Here is a 14,487-nt window from a genome sequence, read left to right on the forward strand (position 1 = left end):
ACACACCATCAGTGCCTTACCCAGACCTGAACGTCTATCAGGAAATTGTAGAAGAAAGAAAAAGAAACAATGAAAAGAGAGAGAAAACAACCAGGGAGCCCAGTGTGTCTGTGTTGTGTGAAGGCTGGCTGTGTGTCTGTGTGGTGTGAAGGCTGGCTGTGTGTTTGTGAGGGGAGCGTGGGGGGGTGCGGGGTGGGGGGTGTGGGAGAATACGCTGAGTGCTGGGCTCTCAGGAAACGGGCAGGCTTATCGAGTGTCGGCACAGCCCCGGCCGGGACCCGGGGGTTAAAGGTCGCTTCCTGTCATTCTTCGGCCGCGTTGAGTTCCCGTGAACGGCCATGCCAAGCCCAGTATGCAGCGGAGCAGCGAGGAGACACGAGTTGAGCTCTCCCGCGATTCCCCAGCGCCACGGAATAGCGCTACACGGCACACGGCACACGCTACCGGCACACGCGCACAGGCCTGACTCCGGGAGCCATGCACACCATCCACGGACTCTGCAGGATCTGCATCCAGCGCAAGCTGCCGCAGGTCTGTCCCACAGTCTCCTGGGGCTCAGAGAGGGCGCAGCACGGCGGGGCGCAGCGCTGGCTGAAGCTGTCGTTAAGGGTTTTTTAGCAGTGTTCATTCTGTAGGTTATCATGGTGGTCTAGTATAGCTCAGACTGTGGTCAGTGTCTGTGCAAAGGAGCTACTAATGGTGTGCTCTTTGTGTGTGTGTGTGTGTGTGTGTGTGTGTGTGTGTGTGTGTGTGTGTGTGTGGGGATGGTTGTGTGTGTGTGTGTGTGTGTGGGGTTGGTTGTGTGTGTGTGTGTGTGTGTGTGTGTGTGTGTGTGTGATGGCGTGGGAAGTGCAGTTGAATGCAGTTTTGATTTGACGGCTGCCAGGTGTGAGAAGGTGTGACAGTCTAAACTGAAGCAGAAACGCTGCTCTCAGCACCATGGGAAGCTCAGGAATGCCTTTGCATTAAAAACATCAAACATCTGACTGTGGGAAACACTGTGCCTCTACAGAGGAGCGCAGAGGATCTGAAGCGGACGGCATCCTGGTCTCTGTAGTTTGTACTGCTCTGCGAGAGTGAGTTGTTGTAGTTCCTGTCTGAGCTCAGGTGTGCGCAGATCTGAGGGGTGCAGGTGCGACGCCTGAGGGCCTTGTTCTGCAGCGCCTTCACGGGGGCCAGGCTGTTACCCCCGAAATCAGAGCCTTCATCAAACGCCTTCCCTCTGCCTGCTCCCATTTCATTTCATTCCTCTGGTTTTTTTATCACGGGATTGTATTGTGCGCTGACACACAAAAAAAATAGCTGACAAACTTTTTCCTGGAAGTATCAGGTATTCTTCAAATTCAGCGTTTTTTTTTTTTCTTGAAAAAAACTTTATGAAAAAGTGCTTGAATCTGTCAAAATGTGAACAGCAGTAGTAATGTAATAACATTAAATATATATTATATAATATAGATAATGTATTTTTATAGTAATTCATTTTATATATGTATATTTATACATAATATATTTATACTCTTGAGAAAAATTCCCACTCTGAACTGTTTAAATGAGTTTTAAACATGCAGTCTCTGACCATGCCAGATAAGCTGATTTACAGTGATAAATAATGCTACTAAATATTGCATGTTTTTGCAGCAGACGTAAGGAAAGGCAGCCAGGCTGTGCTGCTCGGCTGCAGAGTGGCGTCTCCTCACTGAATATTTCTCTCAGTTTCAGTAATCACATCAGCTTGATTTCATTTCTCTATAAGCAGTTATGTACTGACTGGATGGTGTTCCGCCAAATGTGTCACTGGCACCTCTCTGGTGTGACAGTTTAAGCTGCACAATTAGCTGAGCTGGGGCAGTCAGGGGGGGTCGGGGCGGCAGTTTGTTGTGCAGCAGCTTCATGTGATTGCTCTGCTTCCTGGTACACTGCTGATAAATGAGATCACGCCCAAAACAGCGAAGCCTGAAGATTGTTCCATTCCGCCGCAGCCGGAAACTCTCAGGACTGAATTGTTGGGAAGGTGCGGGTAAACACTGCCACACAGAGCAGGAACCCGCCTGGAACCTGTCCGCTGCTTTCACACACCCGCGTGCACCCGAGAACACACACACACACACACACACACACGCACACGTACGCACACACACACACACGTACGCACACGCACAACCACACACACACACGTACGCACACGCACAACTGCGCACATGGACATACTGTCATACAGAGCAGCTTGTAAAAAGTGCATTCAGCAGGGTTCAGCAATTAGCCATACAGACGCTGAATCATTCTTAAACATAGGGTCATTGTGGAGAACACAGCTGCAGGGGAGAGAGTGCTCTGATAGGTGCACAGCCTTATAGACTCTGCGCGCACACACACACACACACACACACACACACACACACACACAGATTGTCTGATGGCTTTTGCACCTGGTTTAATTTCCTCACTACATCTGGATGGCTGGGAACAGAGAACTCGGAAATGCAAGTTTAGCGATGATGTCGTAATTTCAGCGCTCTGTCAGACCAGTCACACGGAACTCCCACGCAGACTGGGAGGGGCTTAGCTCGGCTCCAGCAATCAGCAGGCAGAGGTCAAAGGTCGGATGTGTACAGCAGTCCAACATGTCTGCCAGTGGACATGTGAGTTGTTTCCTGCTTGTGTCTACCTCAGTTTTGGAGCGATGTTTCTGGGATTACAGTGTGCTTGGAATAATTCTGTCAGCCACTCTGACCAATTACACATTAATGAGACTCTTTTTTTGGTAATCAGTACCTATAGGCTACTATTTTTTACTATTTTTCAAGAATGTGTATCTTGGCATAATAGCCTTGGAGGTCACTCTAGATAAGATTGTCCACTAAAGGAATAAATAATAAAATAAAAATATAATGTGGTAATGGCTCCAGGCCTGTAGATGGCAGTGCTGTGCTGATGCTTGCTATTTATCTTCCAGGTGACCATCATCAGAGGGAAGGACGGCTATGGCTTCACCATTTGCTCTGACTCACCTGTGAGAGTGCAGGCCGTCGATCCAGGCAAGAGTCTGTGTGTGCTTGTGTGCGTACGTGCAGGTCTGTGGTCTTGGGTGGGCAGTGTTTTCGGCTTTTGGGGTTGTACGTGTGTTGAATGCAGTCAGGTGGCCGTCATTCCCAACAGGATGCCAAAGTAAATGTCGCTTATAAAGAGCAGACTTACTTGAGTTTGCTTTGGCCCAGCAGCTCTCATCAGGCTTGTTTGCACACTGTGTGTGTGTGTGTGTGTGTGTGTGTGTGTGTGTGTGTGTGTGTGTGTGTGTTAGAGACTGTGACCCACGCTGGTGTCTGATTGGTTGATGTGGTGGGCAGGTGGGCCGGCGGATCGGGCGGGGCTGCAGCAGTTAGATACCGTCCTGCAGCTGAACGGGGAGCCTGTGGAGCAGTGGAAGTGTGTGGACCTCGCCCACGCCATCAGGTAGGCCTCCACCCTCACCTGGCCCCTCCCCTGGCCCGGTGCCCACCCCCTCTCCTCGGTGCTCTGGCCTTCTCCTCAGACCCCCCTCCTATCTGTCCCTGCAGAAACTGCCACAGTGAGATCACAGTGGTCGTCTGGCGGACGGTGCCAGTGGTGAAGCCTGGTTTTGAGGGCTTGATCCACAGACCGTCTTACAAGCCGTCTGGCTACACTCTCCCCTCACCCCCCTGTAAGAAGCGGGAGAAGACCCCCTCGGTGCGACCCCCCCCCCTCCCAGCGCAGGCACAGTCGCCGCCTGCTGGCCAATGGCAGCAGAGACGGACTGGCGGTGTCTGGCGGGGAGCAGCAGGATGAAGGGGAGAGCAAGGCCAGGACGCACACGCTCAGGGGCACGCGTGTGACATCATCATCCGGGGACAACTACATCATCCTCGCCCCCATCAACCCGGGCAGCCAGGTACTGCCCCCGGGTGCGAGCTGTGTTGTGGGTGACCTGTCTCGGGCCTGCTGGGCTCCTGTGTGGTGAGCACACTGGGATGGGTGTCGTTTTTCCTGTGTTGTTTTTCACCTGACCAGGGCAGCTTTCGCAGTCTTTGTGTATCTTTGTTTTAAATGTTTTTACACATTGATTTTTTGAGCGGGACGTTGACTGCAGCCGCTCAGGTGAAGGGCCTTGCTCTGAGGCTGTGGGGAAAGAGCTCTGACCGAGATCTGAACCTCACCTGCTGCGCCACACCGCTCTCCTCTCTTTCAGATCCTGCGGCCTGTTTATCAGGACAACCATGGCACACTTGGTAAGTCCATCCTGTCCCCACTGGGGTTGGACAGTTTCTGAGCTGTGATTGGTCAGTGGTCCACAAGCTCTCCGCTGATAGGACGGCTTGTTTGCCCCACAGGGAGGCTGTACCACACCAGTCCGGGCAGCGGGGTCCAGCAGAGCGGCTCCCCGCAGCAAGCCGCCACCCTGCAAGGCAGAGCCACCTTCCTGCGACGCTCCACCAACAGCAAAACCTCCAAAGTGCCGCCCCCTGCTGGCTGCCAACAAAACTTTGCCAATTACCAGAACTGCACTGTGGTCAGGTCCCACCTTCCCCACTCCACCTACGGCACCTACGTGAAGCTGGCGCCCAAAATCCTCATCTTCCCCATATACGTACAGGTGCGTCTGTCTCCTGCTCTCTAATGCCTGCAGATGTGACTGTCATGAATCCCAAATGAAATTCCACCCACTCCTCTGAGGGAGGCGCTGGTTCAGAGGCAGCTGGTAACCCTGCTGATTACAGCCCCAAGGTGGTGGTGTAGCTGTGCTCAGTACATTTGGTTACAGATAATCAGATGATTGGCACATGGCACCCTGCTCATAATTCAGCAAGACAGATGTATGTTATTACAGGGTTATTACTGTGCTGTTATTTCCTACTTGCACAGGGACTTAAAGAGGAAGACAGATCAGCATGGATCTCAAGCGATTCACACAAACTGGATAAACTATGACACAGTATCCTGTAAACATGCAATAATATAATCTTTAAATGCTGTTTTGTATTTGAAACAGGTTTGTGTGCATATGCATTGCAGTTGTGTGAGTATTCTTGTGATTGTGTGTGTATAGACTTGCATGAATGTTGCAGTTGCCTGTGTGTGTGCGCGCACTGGTGTGTGTGCGTGCGCGCGCATATTAGAGTTTGGCAGGTGACTGTCGTGATGGCGTTTCCTGGGTGACTGTAGCGATGGCGTTTCCTGGGTGACTGTAGCGATGGCGTTTCCTGGGTGACTGTAACGATGGCGTTTCCTGGGTGACTGTAGCGATGGTGTCCGTGTCCCCTGCAGCCACTGGACCTGTGCAGCCCGGTGAGGACTCTGATGCTGTCAGAGGAGATGATCCTGCACGAGAGCAAATACCTGTTCATCAAGGTGAGCTGTGTCCTTACCAGAGCTGTGTCTGGCACTGAGCGTGCCTGTGTGCGTGTGCGTGTGCGTGTGCGTGTGTGTGTGCTTGTGCGTGTGTGTGTGCGTGCGTGCGTGCGTGCGTGCGTGCGTGTGCGTGTGCGTGTGCGTGCGCGTGCGCGTGCGCGTGCGCGTGCGTGCGTGCGTGCGTGCGTGTGCGTGTGCGTGTGCGTGCGTGCGTCCGCTTTATGATTAATCTGCATACTCGGATGACCAGGCGATGCTTCCCCTTCTGATGGATCTCCTGTTGTGGACACAGGCAGCTTACAGACTCCCAAAGCTGTTCAGTAATCCTGTCCTTTCTGCTGCTGGGAGGAGAGTCCTGTGTTCCTCTCCCGCCTGAAGGTCAGCAGAGGCACTTTTCTGTCTGAGTGAAATGGGAGGAAGGCCTTGCGGTCTCGCTGGTGTGAGTGGGAGGCAGACGCGCTGAGGCGGTGTAGAGATGGCTGAAACCGGAGCTGCCCTCCCCGGGGTTCCCTTACACAGACAGGCAGCTTACACAGCAACAGAGCCGCTGTTAGGACACTGCCACGACATGATACCATCCCCATACACCCAACACACAGGGGCTCTATACGCCCCCACACTCGATCCACACATGGGGGAAACAAATGCACTTCAGTACACAGGATACATGCTGTGCTGTATGGAGGAATGAATTATGCAGGAGGGTGGGACGCTGTGGGTGTGTCACTGTCTTGGTCTGATGAAGCACATGTGACTGTGGGGTAACCTGGGTGGAGTGCATTTCAGTGCAGGTGAAATGAGGGTCTTACCAGGGTCACGTGGGCTCGCAACAGCCTCATTTTTAACACTGTGCACAGTGTCTGGCCTTTTTACATACAGTGGCGCTATATGTGTTTGACAGCATATTTAATTCCATTACATTTGCGCTTACCTGAACATTTTTAGGACACGTTGACCACCAGGAACGTGATAAGCAAGCCTATACAAGTATATCTCCTCATTTCTATGTAATGTCTGTAAAAATGATTAGTCATACATGTTGTTTGAAGTTCTTAAACAGATCAGTGCTGCTAGAGACTCTGCCAGTGTATGCGGTCAATGAGTGGTCAGGGTGTGGTCAGTGAGTGGTCAGTGTTCTTGTGCCAGGATTGGCTGCTGTCTTCTGTTCTCTGTCTGGGTTTTCCTCCGCTGTGGTCTTTCACAGGCCTCACTGCCTTTTATTTAGCTCAGACATGGTTTTCACTGTGAGCTTTAACCACTCTGTAAACAAGTTTATTGCATCTTGTGAGCGCTCTCTGCTTGGAGTCTGCATGCAGGAGTTTGTACTCATGGCTCTGCATAAATGTGTGTGTGTAGTGTGTCTGTACAGTACAGCACACACGGTTCCTGCAGGTCTGTAATGGTACTGATGACGGGTGATATGGCATTACAGCAGAGCTTTGGGCGCGTTTCTGTGTGAGGTTTGTGCTAAATCTCACAGCACTGTTGGTTTGGATATCCCGACCGCAGCAAAGTACCAGCACAGTACGAGTACCAGCACATGGGGAATGATAACCATGCTGTTATAACTATGGTGTAATGAATTTGAGTTGGGATGTAAAGACAGGTTTTACCAGCCAGCAAACCTTTTAATTTAACCAGCGTCTCATGAATGTTAGAGGCTGGTATGAGGAGCTGAAGTATCATCTGCATGCTGTTGATGAGTAGCCGGAGCGCGGCAGGCAGTCGGTCCTGGTCACCCCCCTGTGCTGGAGCTGGGTGAGCGGTCTGGCGGGGGGCAGGCTGGGACAGGCCGGTGCAGACAGGGGGCTGCTGGGATAGCTGTTTTGTCAGCGTGTTTTTGGCCAGTGGGGCAGCGCTGCCGTTGTGATAATATTGTGTGAGGGAAGTGAAATGCAGAAGAGAGGAAGGTGAGAGGGTTTGTTTGCGATCCCAGTGCTGGCGGGGGGGGGGGGTGTCTGCCGGCCCAGGTCATTTTTCCCAGGCCTGCCGCCATGGAAACTACAGGATTCTTTTCACTTCCTTTTCCTGCTTACATCTGAGACGTTTATGAGTAATTGCTGAGATTCCCTCAAACCACAGGCTGTTTACCTGCTGTCAGGTAGAGCAGAGGCTTTTGCCTGCCTGCCTCTCGGACACAGCTCCGCACGCTCGCTCTCTGTCCCGGGCAGAGGTGTGCCAGCAGGCCCAGTGTCACAGGCTTTATCTGTGTGGAGTAGGGATAGGGGTGTGGTAGGGGTAGGGGCAGAGATAGGGTTAGGGTTAGGCAGTGTCATTGAGACTCTGGCATCCCCTGCAGTACTGTGAGGTCAGTGTGCTGTGGGCTGTGCTGTGTGTTTCACAGTGTGTCAGTTCCTGTTATGCAGCCCTGGGGGACCTGTCTGTGTTGTTAGTTTTACACCATTGTGTGGTTTGGCCTTTACAGTCTGATGGGACCTGCTGTGACTGGTATGTGGAGTGGAAGCTGGTGACCCAGAGCAGTCACAGATGTCTCTCCAGGACTGCAACTTTCACTCTTTTGAAAAGGGATATTCCATGTTCCATGTGGTAGACTGTGAGGGTTCTGTGTGACTGAGTGAAGGTTCCGTGTGACTGAGCGAAGGTTCTGCCTGAGCAAGAGTTCTGCCCATGAGAGGGTTCTGTCACAGACATGGTTCTGTTTGAGGCAGGATTCCCGTGTGGGGGGCTGGTTTTGTGCACATAGGGCAGTGGAGAGCGGAGTAACTCTCTGCGTGTGGAACAATGGCTTTTCTTGTCCCTTTGTTGGATTATGTAGTGATGAGAGATACCAGTAGCTCTGCCAAGAGACGAGACGAAAGAAACGCAGGAAGGAAGCTGGCGTGGAGCAGTTGTGTGAGCCTGACCCAGGCCTGTGTAAACTCCCACGCTACCGCACACTTCCCCTCCCAGCGGTGTAAACTCCCACGCTATCGCACATTTCCCCTCCCAGCGGTGTAAACTCCCACGCTACCGCACACTTCCCCTCCCAGCGGTGTAAACTCCCACGCTACCGCACACTTCCCCTCCCAGCGGTGTAAACTCCCACGCTACCGCACACTTCCCCTCCCAGCGGTGTAAACTCCCACGCTACCTCACACTTCCCCTCCCAGCGGTGTAAACTCCCACGCTACCGCACACTTCCCCTCCCAGCGGTGTAAACTCCCACGCTACCGCACATTTCCCCTCCCAGCGGTGTAAACTCCCACGCTACCGCACACTTCCCCTCCCAGCGGTGTAAACTCCCACGCTACCTCACACTTCCCCTCCCAGCGGTGTAAACTCCCACGCTACCGCACACTTCCCCTCCCAGCAGGTCCGTGTGGGTGTGCGTGTGGGTGTGCGTGTGAGTGTGCGTGGGTGTGAGTCTGCATGTGCGTGTGGGTGTGGGTGTGGGTGTGGGTGTGGGTGTGGGTGTGGGTGTGCGTGCGTGTGCGTGTGCATGTGCGTGCGTGTGTGTGTGTGCGCGTGTGTGTGTGTGTGAGTGTGCGTGTGTGTGTGAGAGTGCGCGTGCGCGTGTGCGTGCATGTGTGTGTGTGAGAGTGCGTGTGTGCGTGCATGTGTGTGTGTGAGAGTGTGCGTGTGCGTGTGCGTGCGTGTGTGTGCGTGTGTGTGTGACTGAGCATTGCAGTAAGAATGTGATCACTAATGGATTGGTCATGTTCTGTCAGATCTGCATTGAGTGGACATGATAAACACACTCTGCAGGGACATTTAACAGGCTTGAATCTGATCTGTGTGTGATATGGGACCCGTATCTGCCTCTCAGTGCTGATTCTGCCGTGTGTGTCGCCCCCTGCAGGTGACAGTGTTCATCTACACAGACCTGATGCTGCTGACGCGAGAGGATGAGCCGGGCCGCTGCAACGTGCTGCAGAACCCGCTGTTCCTGCACCGGCTGCGCCTGCAGGATGGTGAGCTCCGCACCCCTGCGCATCCCTGCGCATCCCTGCGTCACTGCCACAGCTCTCTCTGCCGTCTGCACTCTGCTGTCCAGCTCCCACACACAGCACATTCCCGCTCTCAAATGAGCCAAGTAACCTCAGCCGGTTTTAAAGGGGTTTCGGTGGTGGGTGAAAACTCTAAACAGACAAGTTTCTAGAAGACAGGACAGGACACACCCTCCTGCTCCAGGCCAGCTTCCTTCCTGAGGAGGAGAGTGGATGTAAATATGAGCAGAGGCTTAGCATGGGAAAAGCAGCAGCAGTAACGCTAATTTTAACCTCTGCGTAGTGACTGCACATGCCGTGGCGCTAGCTGTGTGTGTTTCTGTGCATCCGTTTTTATTAATGGACTCTATAGGCGGGGGGACAGTACGAGGCGACCCCGCCCAGCATTGTTTGTGTGGCAGAGCCAATCAGGAAGGAGGCGCCGGAGCTGTGTTTGTTGGATGAGGGAACCTCCCTTTGTCTTGGGGGCAGTGGGCGGGGCAGTGAGGGACGCAGGTCGGAGTGCTGTAGTGGCTATTGTTCTCTGCAGACACAGCAACAGCGTACAGTACGGGGGGGGGGGTTCCTGTGACCTTCCTGACCTCCCATGGAGACAGCGTGGGAACAGGGATGAGAGTGGGGTGAGGGAGACAGGGTGGCCGGGGGGGGGTGGGGCCACGGCCCCAGGTACCCAGAATTCCCCAATCCAAGCCTGGTCTCTGTGGAGATGACCGGGGGAGCTGCTCAGCTAAGTGTTTTATATCTCTGTGAATTTGTTCTGCTTGTGTTCTGTCTGTAGTTAGAGCAGTCTGCATTGTATGTTTAATTAACACATCTTTCATTGTGCTCAGTGTGAACTGGAGATGTTGTAGCTCTGCTGTGAGAACTGGACTCTGGGTGTCAAGTTTGAATGTGTTAATGTGAATGTGTTAGTCTATGCATTACTGCTTGGAGATGGAGCTGAGATGTCTGTAGATGTCTCTGCTTGCTGAGCTGTCAGGATGTCTGAGAGGGACCCCTGCTGGCTCATCAGGGAAGCACAGTCTGTGACTATGAATTTATTCAGAGCGTGGGGGTGAAACACAACACCACCATCTGTGAATGTGACCCTGTGTTTAACAAGCGCATTGAATTATTCAGCTCCCGTTGCTGCAGAATTTCGCTGAATTGAACAGATGTCTGAATCAATCCCCCCGAACAGTTAGAATTGCAGGATGAGGCTGAGATGACCGATGAAGGAAATGCAAAGTGTTGAAGTGATGTGGAATGAGTGCAGTGCAGTCAGAGGCGATGCTCCCACAGGGTCTGTAGCCGTGCCGCGCAGTGTGCCGTGTGCTGAGAGTTACATTCCCAGCTGAAAGATGATTTGTCCTCACACACTCCTGGCGTCATCCTGTCCTGAGCTCCATCGTAACTGTGTGTTTCTGGAGCTCCTCCAGGCGGGTGCTGAGCACATTACCCATGGCAGAACACACTGTGGCAGAATAATGTCAGCTCGTACAATCTGTAACGGCTCTTCTGACAGGGCACCTGGGCCTGTCTGATGGCATTAGTGATTCAGAGACTCACACTGACACACACACACACGCACACAGACGCTCACACACACTGACATAAGCACACACACTGACACGCACTCACACACTCACACACTGACACGCACTCACACACACACACACACTCACACACTGACACGCACTCACACACACTCACACACTGACACGCACTCACACACTCACACACTGACACACACTGACACACTGACACACACACACACACTGACACGCACTCACACACACACACTCACACACTGACACACACTGACACGCACTCACACACACACACACACTCACACACTGACACACACTCACACACTGACACGCACTCACGCACACACACACTGACACACACTCACACACTGACACACACACACACTCACACACTGACACGCACTCACACTCTCACACACTGACACACACTGACACGCACTCACACACTCACACACTGACACACACTCACACACTGACACACTGACACGCACTCACACACACTCACACACACACACACACACACTGACATGCACTCACACACTCACACTCTCACACGCACTCACACACTCACACACACACACATACACACACACACACACACACACACACACGCACTCACACACAGAACAGGAGATGGCTTTGGGACTCATTATTTTTCCTGACTCTGTTTTCCATTGTTCTCTCTACCTGTACAGATCCTACAGAGGAGCAGAAGTTTTACATCATCCACATGACAGAGGTAAGATCAGGGCACGCTTCAGTGTGCTGGGGATTCTGGGATGTTGGAGGTGTGTGGCACACAGCTTATTGCACTGAAAGCTGGGACTCTGCAGTTTTTCCTACATCTTTTTTTATGTGAAAGTGGCTGATTGCGCTGTGCGGACTCCTGGCTCAGTGAGGGAAACGTCCCTCTACCCCTCTCCTCCTCTGCCTCCTCTTGCTTTCACAAAGGAGAAGATTTTACAGCACCTCTGTCACATCCTAACTTCAGAGGACCTGTGCCTGGAGTGAAGCATCTTCAACCTCTGCAAAATGTGACGTCTTACTGAGAACGTACTATATATATACTGTATATATATGTGTGTATAAAGTGAGTGGGGCGCAGAGGGGCAGAAGGTCAGAGGGGCAGAAGGTCAGAGGGGCAGAAGGGCAGAGGGGCAGAAGCTCAGAGGGGCAACAGCACAGGGGGGCAGAAGGTCAGGGGGGCAGAAGGTCAGAGGGGCAGAAGGGCAGAGGGGCAGAAGCTCAGAGGGGCAACAGCACAGGGGGGCAGAAGGTCAGAGGGGCAGAAGGACAGAGGGGCAGAAGGTCAGAGGGGCAGAAGGTCAGAGGGGCAGAAGGTCAGAGGGGCAGAGGGGCAGAAGGGCAGAGGGGCAGAGGGGCAGAAACGCAGAGGGGCAGAAACGCAGAGGGGCAGAAGGTCAGAGGGGCAGAAGGTCAGAGGGGCAGAAGGTCAGAGGGGCAGAGGGGCAGAAGGGCAGAGGGGCAGAAGGGCAGAGGGGCAGAAGGGCAGAGGGGCAGAAGGGCAGAAGGGGCAGAAGCGCAGAGCGCAGAGGGGCAGAAGCGCAGAGGGGCAGAAGCGCAGAGGGGCAGAAGCACAGAGGGGCAGAAGCGCAGAGGGGCAGAAGCGCAGAGGGGCAGAAGCACAGAGGGGCAGAAGGGCAGAGGGGCAGAAGCGCAGAGCGCAGAGGGGCAGAAGCGCAGAGGGGCAGAAGCGCAGAGGGGCAGAAGCGCAGAGGGGCAGAAGCGCAGAGGGGCAGAAGGGCAGAGGGGCAGAAGCGCAGAGCGCAGAGGGGCAGAAGCGCAGAGGGGCAGAAGCGCAGAGGGGCAGAAGCGCAGAGGGGCAGAAGCGCAGAGGGGCAGAAGCGCAGAGGGGCAGAAGCACAGAGGGGCAGAAGCGCAGAGGGGCAGAGGGGGAGAGGGGCAGGCCTGTTAAGCCCCTGTAAGCGTGCCTCTGGCTTCAGGGGACGGAGCTGGAGTTTGGGCTCATGTCGCGGATCGTATCGGTGCTGTTCCACGCCTGTGACTCGGGCCAGCTTCCCAGCAGGCTCTTTGGCACACAGAGAGGTGGGGAGGAAGCGAACAGATTAGCCAGAGCCATGACATCATCGCTTATATTTGTCACCCTCTCTGCCTCTCTGTCCTCAGTCTCATCCCAGTATTCTGACACAGAGGTGCTTTGCGAAAGAGGAGCGGAACCCCCAGCTGCACGCATCCAGCTGCGTGGTAGCAATGTGAGGCGAGACCTTCAGGAGGGCTGCATTCTCATGGGGAGGCAGGAGGGGGGGTCAGGAGGGGGGGGCAGCGGTGTGGCACAGAGCTCACGTCATCACTCTGGAAGCTGAAGGGTTTGGTACTCATCCAGCGATACTGAGGCAATTCTACATTCATCAATTACAGGTTGACACGACAGTGTGAGGACTTCCAGTGCTTTGACTGGCATCTTTAAACCTTGGTGATGAGTAAATAAATACTGAATAAAGTCTTCCAGTCTAGTCCATGGGCTCCCTGGAGATTTCCAAAGATCCTCTCCACTTCCTGTAAAGATTTATATGACATTAGCTCTGCTGTTGGAGGTGGCTTTCCCTGTGCGTTGGGAGGGTTTGTGCTGTGCTGACCACTGTGTGTGTCGCTGGTCAATCACAGGACATGTTTCTCTCCGTATGTGCCAGAGAAGCGCTGAGCGTAGCTCCGCCTCTCCCTGAACCGCGGTGTCCTTCGATTCGGGGACCTGCGCATCACGCGCCCCCTCCGCTCCGCCCGTCACCATCCACACGCTGTCCAGCCTGTTCCCGCGGCTCCCCTGCCTGGCACCTTGCGGAGGTTGTTCTATTTTAGCCTCGGCTTTAAAAGGAGGCGTCCTAACCCAGATTCGCTCAGACGAGGGAGAGAAGGGAGTGGGAGCGAGGCAGCAGGACAGCCGCACGCCTGACCGCCGCCGCCATGGGCAACCTCTCAGACCGACCCGCCGCTCGGAGGAGGAGAGGGGGCCGATTCTCCCGCCCGGGAGACTCCCTCCAGCAGCACCTTCTCTCTGACTGCTCAGATGTGAGTGTGGTGGTGGTGGGGGGGGGGGGTGAGGGTGAGCGTGCAGTCCCTTGGGCTGGGTGGTAATGCTGAAATGTGTTCCGAGCGTCTGACACTGGAATTTCAGAGCTTTGAAGAACTTGAAGCAGGGCGGCTTTGGAGGGGTTACCTGTGGAACAGGTAGAGAGGTGTTTGCAGGAAGTGCTGGGCCTGGGTTTGTTCTGCCTGTTTTCTCTGACGATTTGAGGTGCTTCTGCTGCCGATGCAGAGATGTCAGGCCTGAGTTGAGCCCTGAGCTGCTGGCAGTTAGATGCAGCTTAGAAAGGTATTTCCCAGGGCACTCTGTATGGTAAAAGACAAACTAGTACAATAAATGTTCACAGCATTAACAGGCATGGTATTCAATAAATACGCAATATCCTGTCCATCAATGTAATCTCAGTGTGGTGTCCCTGCTGTATTAGGTTAAGTGAAATGCGCTCGCTGTGTTTGTAGAGGTTCAGGTTTCCTCCAGCTGGAGCAGCAGCAGTCTCAGGCAGGGATTGGCCAGGATTTGGTTTGTCATTTTAAAGTGGATTTGCTCTGTGTGCTTAAATGATGTTGGGGATAATGACACTCTC

At 53.7% G+C, this 14,487-nt stretch overlaps 1 protein-coding gene across 1 annotated transcript in view; it reads left to right on the forward strand.

Annotated features, from left to right (window-relative positions):
* The first annotated feature begins 372 nt into the window (after nucleotides 1-372).
* Nucleotides 373-14,487, forward strand: part of LOC118776042 (regulator of G-protein signaling 3-like) — a 69,973-nt gene continuing 55,858 nt past the window's right edge. The window contains 10 exon segments of the mRNA XM_036526112.1: nucleotides 373-531; nucleotides 2,954-3,035; nucleotides 3,345-3,450; nucleotides 3,555-3,720; nucleotides 3,722-3,907; nucleotides 4,205-4,244; nucleotides 4,347-4,609; nucleotides 5,281-5,364; nucleotides 9,164-9,275; nucleotides 11,536-11,579. Coding sequence (XP_036382005.1) covers nucleotides 478-531; nucleotides 2,954-3,035; nucleotides 3,345-3,450; nucleotides 3,555-3,720; nucleotides 3,722-3,907; nucleotides 4,205-4,244; nucleotides 4,347-4,609; nucleotides 5,281-5,364; nucleotides 9,164-9,275; nucleotides 11,536-11,579 — 1,137 coding nt within the window. The 5' untranslated portion in view covers nucleotides 373-477.

Source organism: Megalops cyprinoides, chromosome 4 (assembly GCF_013368585.1).
Source record: "Megalops cyprinoides isolate fMegCyp1 chromosome 4, fMegCyp1.pri, whole genome shotgun sequence".
Classification (NCBI taxonomy): Eukaryota; Metazoa; Chordata; class Actinopteri; order Elopiformes; family Megalopidae; genus Megalops; species Megalops cyprinoides.